This window comes from Triticum dicoccoides, chromosome 4B, assembly GCF_002162155.2.
Source record: "Triticum dicoccoides isolate Atlit2015 ecotype Zavitan chromosome 4B, WEW_v2.0, whole genome shotgun sequence".
Taxonomy (NCBI): Eukaryota; Viridiplantae; Streptophyta; class Magnoliopsida; order Poales; family Poaceae; genus Triticum; species Triticum dicoccoides.
Genome location: NC_041387.1, coordinates 592,526,145 through 592,532,499, shown reverse-complemented (window position 1 = coordinate 592,532,499; position 6,355 = coordinate 592,526,145). Strand labels below are relative to the sequence as shown.

Here is a 6,355-nt window from a genome sequence, read left to right as displayed (position 1 = left end):
TATTGGAAAACTCTTGGTGTTTCTCTGATTAAATAGATACTTATGTACCTAGAAATGATTTTTGGGAAAAATAAAGATCGAACTATGAGGCAGCTATAGTTCAAATCTGACCCGCTTCCTACTGAATCGGCGGAAATTTGTCCTTTTCACAAGAGGTGGATCAAAACTTTTGACACCTAACCATTTGGTTAATTGTGCATTAAATATGTCCTTGTATTTTAGAAAATTAATTTGGTCCAATTTTGCAACAAATATATGGTAGGTCCTTCACAAAAAACTCATTTTGGGCACTCGGGAAATGGAAAATTGTTTTTCCGTCTAAAGAAAATGAAAACTCCCTTAGGCAACATTGTTTGCCATTCCAAGATGCAACCTCGAACAATATAAGATCATTTGAACAAACTATGCCATGAATGTGGCCATAAGAATGATTATTTGGCTTGAAAGCCATGAATCTTCACACATGATAGCTCAGTTCTGAGAACACTTTTTTAAACTAATTGCCATATTACAAGTTTATTATTTTTCCTGATAACTTTGTCACATATAATGACACAATGCAAAGGTTTTCCAATTTGTTTTGATTTTTTTGTATTTTTCATGCCTATTTGAAAATGCGGTCAAAACTGCGGGCATGACCGGTCCTAGCTAGTGGTTGAATCTTGGAAATTTTTTGGTTCTTTGATTAAATAGACACTTATGTCCCTAGAAATGATTTTTGGAAAAAATAAAGAGCAAACTATGAGGCACCTGCAGTTGAAATTTGACCCGCTTCCTACTGAATCGGCGGAAATTTGTCTTTTTCACGAGAGGTATATCAAAACTTTTGACACCCAACCATTTGGTCAATTGTGTAATAAATATGTCCTAGTGGTCCAATTTTGCAACAAATATATGGTAGGTCCTTCACAAAAAAACTCATTTTGGGCACTAGAAAAATGGAAAATAAATTTTTCATCCAAAGAAAATGAAAAATTCCTTAGCCAACATTGTTTTCGTTTCAAGATGCACCTTTGTAAACAATATGAGATCATCAAACTATGCCATGAATGTGGCCATAAGATTGAGCATTTAGGTTGAAAGACATGAGTCTTCACACATGATAGCAAATTTCTGAGAACACTTTTCTATAATTATTGCCGTATTACAAGATTATTATTTTTCCTGATAACTTGGTCACATATAATGACACAATGCGAAGGTTTTCCAATTTTTTGATTTTTTTTAAACTTTTATGCCCGTTTCAAAATGCGGTCAAAACGACAGGCATGACCGTTCCTAGCTAGTGGTTGAATCTTGGAATTTTTTGGTGTTTTTATGATTAAATAGATACTTATGTACCTAGAAATGATTTTTAGAAAAAATAAAGAGCAAACTATGAGGCAGGTGCAGTTGAAATTTGACCCGCTTCCTACTGAATCGGTGGAAATTTGTCTTTTTCACCAGAGGTGGATCAGATATTTTGACACCCAACCATTTGGTCAATTGTGCATTAAATATGGCCTAATATTTTAGAAAATTAATTTGGTCCAAATTTGTAACAAATATATGGTAGGTCCTTCACAAAATAACTCACTTTGGACACTCGAAAAAATGATTTAAAAAACTCATTTCTCATAACTATTTAGAAATTATTTGTCTTATTTCAATTTGTGATTATTCCTGAAAACTAAAGTCAAATTTGCTGACACAATGAGAAGTTCTTTTTCAACTTTTCAGGTCATAATAAAATAGCTAACATGATTTAGCACCTTACTTTTAGTCGATTACGACCAATTTAAATGGTCAAAATATCATACCTATATACGCGTTCTGATTGGTTTAGGGGCCTCTCACGCGGATCGTGGATAAATCACCGTCGGATGCTTCTGGATCCAATGGCCCGCACCTCACCCTCTCACCCACCCACCGCGAGCTACCCCTCAAAAAAACCACCTCACACCACTCCTCTCTCTCTCTCCCCGCGCAGTGAACCCTAGCATTCCCGATCCAGATCCCTCCCCTCGCCGCCACCCACCCCTCCCCTCCCTACCTCAGATTGTCTCCCCTCTCCCCACTCTCAGATCCAACTGGCCCGAGACGGAGGCCGTCGTGGACATGGTCGCCACCACCGACCGCGAGTGGGGGTCCTCATCCTCTCCCTTGTCGTCCTTAGCGGCGGCATCTGGCTGAGCTACCGGGCCGCCACTACCGACTGCGAGTGGTTCCTGGAGCGGCCAGTCATCGCGCTAGAGGCGCTGCGCCTGGTGCTCTTCCTCACGGGGCTCGCGGGGTCCCTCTTCCGCGTCTTCATCATCTTCTCCTTCGTCGTCACCAACTGCAGCCACGACGTTACGGCCGTGCGGCACCCGCCTTCAGATCCCTCCGCCCACTCGTGCCCTTGCTCCCTTCTGCCTGCGGGGCTGCGCCCCTCGTGCTGCTCCCCAACGACGCCGGTAGGCGCGCGGGCTTGTCCAAGTGTCGGGCGACCGGTCGTGGTGGTACAAGCATCGTTGAGAGGGGGCCGGAGGAGCCATCTTCCTGGCCATCGCCTACTTTGACCGCTTCTTCCTCTGGCGATGCATCGATGTAATGAATCACCGCACAACCGTTGTAAAACAAATTTAGCCTCTCTGCTTCTTAGGAACAGGAGGATGATGTGGTTGTGTGCATGTAGAGGACGGCCATGCCGTGGGCGGCGCGGCTCCTATCCATGGCCTGCGTCTCTGTGGCGGCGAAGATGGAGGAGTTCTGCGCACCGGCACTGTCGGAGCTCGACGCCAGCAGCGGCTACGAGTTCTGCTCCGCCTCCGTCCGCTGAATGGAGCTGCTCGTGTTGTCAACCCTCGGCTAGCGCATGGCCGCCGTTACGCCCTTCGACTACCTCCCCTGCTTCTCTTCTCGGCTCGACCGGCACGACGGCCGCTGCAGCGGCAAGCATGACCCCGCCCACGTGGCCCTCAAGTCCATGGACTTCATCTTTGCCACAACCGAAGGTTCATCTTCGTCTTGCACACCTTCTTAACTGAATATGGATCTTTCTTTCATTTTGTCTGATTGATATGTGTTGTGTTCATGCAGCCGGCAATGTGCTAGATTACAGGCTATCTACTGTAGCTGCGGCTGCAATCTTGGCTGCATCCTACGGAGCTCTACTGACCAAAGAAGCACTAGAGTCCATGAAACTCTGTTTTTTAGACTACTAGGAATGACTGCTTCTGCTTGGTTGGGTGCAGTCGAAATCCGTGATAACAAGCTAGCTAGCTAGCAACCATGTCTGTGGCCATGTCCAGATATATATATCCTTCTCCATTGTAGATCCATTGTATTTGCATGCTGCTATATTATGTCAAGTTGAGTGAAGCAAACATATCCTCGTGTGTGTGTGTGTGTGTGTGTGTAATCATCTCCTAATGCTCCTACCAGCTTTCTGACTTTGGCAAATGATTTGACTCCTCTCACTTGGCCTAGGAGCAACACCACTGCTGATGAGAGCAGATCCTTTCCCTCAATAGATTAGCATCATTCCATTCTTACTCTGTAGTAGAATTGGTAGTGATAGAGTGGGTGAATCTATGTGATGTAGAGATACACTAAGATCAAGCAAAAATATATATTAGTTCTCCTGATGCTTACCAGTGAATTCAAATCTGCTTATTTGAAGGTCCAACACTTGTGCATACTGATTTGTGTCCTTTGTGGTTTGGGGAAAGGAAATATAAAGGTGTGGTTATTATTGGTTTGGCTCTTGCAATGCATAGGCACAGCAGGGTATTCTCCTGTGTGCTACTAAATGTCACGGAGAAGAAACAAAGATGGCAAGTAAAAAGAAACTGTTTATAACTTCAACACTAGCTGAATTTACAGCAAAACTAATTTGTAAAATAAAACCTGGATTAGATCAACAAGTCCTTAGCATATCAAACGTTCCACTTTGGAAATGTCAGCCTGTAGCACATAATATGTTATCTTATTGCCGTTGTGTCACTGTATCCTAGTAATTCTGTTGTGTCACTGTATCCCAGTAAAGCAAGATGCTTGCTATACTCATGTTCCTGATTATATTGGTGTACACTCAATTTGGTTATTTCTTCTAGTTCTGCTACTAGTTGCTGTGTACTCCTAGTGTTGTAGTTATTGTGTAGTAATACAGAAATATTAATGCTCAAATATGATGATGTGGCCTGCAGCGCACCTGCTTCGACGCCGACCCGTCCATCGTCATCGCCTTCGAGGACGACAAGGACACTGCAAGCATCGTCGGCTTCCACCACTACCACATCGTCGTCACCTACAAGTTTCACGATGGCGTCTGGGCCATCGAGTCCTTCTGCAGCTGCTGCCGCTGCTCCTTCCACAATTTGGGTGGGACTCGTCAGATCAGCCTCCTTGTTTCCTATTTTAGGTAGTACATCCTTCTTGCTCGAATCTACTACTTGATTTGCCTGCATATCTCCCGCTCCGGCGCAGAATTGATGGGTTCTTCCTGGATTCTGGAAACCTGCAAAAATTGAATTTTCTAGGGGCAATCTCAGCCTACTCGCCACAATTTCTGCTTGTCTGATTGGCTCCAGCATTAATTACTAGGCCGAGATTTTAGTTTGTTGTCATCGTCGAGTCTCAGATCCTCATGCCCATTTATATGTTCTCTATTGTGAATTACTTCTATGTTGTGTGTCAAAATTTGAAGTAGATCTGAAGTCTGCATAGATTTGAAGTAGATCTAAAGTAGATCATGTCATTTTTCTGAACTATGCATAGATTTGTAACAATGAGCATAGGTGGTTATAGGTTGTTGTGATGATGAATATAAATATTAAGAAGTGCTCATGCATGGCGGTATACCAGATACCATTGTTTTCACCGTTTTATCAACATGCCTTTGCTGAATCTTTGGTTTATATGTGTAAACTATACATTTTCAGCTCTTGAGTACTTTTTAGTTATTGAACGAACTCATACTGGTTAGTGTTGGCCATATGCAAGTAAACTAGATACCCACAAGACTTAACTATTTCCCAAAGCTATAGTGAGACATTCTATACTACACTGCTAATGCTTATCCGAGTTCGTTGTTTTATGTTCATGGTAAATAAATGTTGACATATTAGCTAATTGTGTACCTAAATATGACCGAGGTACAATGGATACAACAAGCTCATCCTCCTCAATCCCTAGCTACCGCATGACTGCCGAAGTGCATACTCCCTCCTGTTCCTGGAGCATCTGGACCTCTTATTGTAGTAGTTGGTATGCTTGATGCGTGTATGTCCATCTCTTTACTGTTTTGCTAGAACCATAAATCCTGATGCATGATGATCATGGTCTGGTTTGTTAGATCTATTCTGCCGGTGCTTAAAATTTGACATGCCTGGATTCTTAATGAACTCGTCCTTATAGTTCTTTTCATTTCTATGATCAATTTAGAGAGTTGCACATGTCAGTATATTATATACCAAAAAAAGTCCTAGCTAGTGAGAACATTTTAGTCGCTCCATGAACGCATACTGGTTAGTGTTAGTCATACTATTTATGTACATGGCATTTGCTATCAATTCTTGATTATAAGTAATTGGGTCCCTCATTAGCTATTGTTTGATGTTCTATACATATTCCTATTCTTATATGTTCATTCTTATTTTTTGCACAGGTGAAGTGTGAATCCTTATCCGAAGCTGTGAAGCATATCAGCAAAGAGTAGCATATTATGTGTTGTAATTGTAGGCAATAGTAGGCATTTCTGGGTTGTAATATACTGTAACGATTGTAATAGATTAATGTAGTATTGTTCTGGACCAATTTCATTTGCTCTCTGGTCTATTTGAAACAATGATTGTGTATGTGATTTGAATATCCATGGAATGGAAACCTGACAAGTGGGTCCAAGTTATAATAGTTGTTTGACAAATTTCAAATTTTTGATGTGTGGGACCAATTTTGAGGTAAGCATGACAAGTGGGACCATTCTGGCTGGTGGGACCAGCTGAAAAATAAAATGGCTGAAAATAGAAAATCAGTAGACTATAAAAGGCCATGCCCTAGAAAATAAAAAGGCCAAATTGTTGGGCCAGGCCCATGTAGCTAGAGAAAATTAACAGACAACATATACAGTAAAAAGGCTGAATTGTTGGGCTCGGCCCATGTATAGCGTCGAATTGGACCGGGCAGAATCTTATCAATGACCTTTTCAATTGGTCGCAATTTTGCCACGTCAGATTGCCATGTTGGATCTGACGTGGCCTTGGCAGACAACCAGTGACCAAAACAAAAGGTAGTTGGTTCAACGACCTTTTGTTTTGGTCGTTGCCTTCCACGACCTTATCCCGAAGAAGGTCGTTAATTTCAGTTTACGATGGCCAGCTTTTGACCATCTGTT

The 6,355-nt window shown here is 42.2% G+C and overlaps 1 protein-coding gene across 2 annotated transcripts; it reads left to right on the top strand.

Moving 5' to 3' along the window:
- Positions 1 to 1,974: 1,974 nt before the first annotated feature.
- LOC119291639 lies at positions 1,975 to 5,831 on the top strand. 2 transcript variants are annotated; one of them, XM_037570432.1, is made up of 4 exons: positions 2,163 to 2,568; positions 2,657 to 2,975; positions 4,170 to 4,384; positions 5,630 to 5,831. In XM_037570432.1, the coding sequence occupies exons 2-4, from the start codon at positions 2,919 to 2,921 to the stop codon at positions 5,631 to 5,633; spliced, it is 276 nt and encodes a 91-aa protein (XP_037426329.1). In that variant the 5' UTR covers positions 2,163 to 2,568; positions 2,657 to 2,918; the 3' UTR covers positions 5,634 to 5,831. The 2 variants fall into 2 exon arrangements, with proteins under 2 accessions (XP_037426327.1, XP_037426329.1); XM_037570430.1 differs by having other exon boundaries at positions 1,975 to 2,975.
- Positions 5,832 to 6,355: the final 524 nt, after the last annotated feature.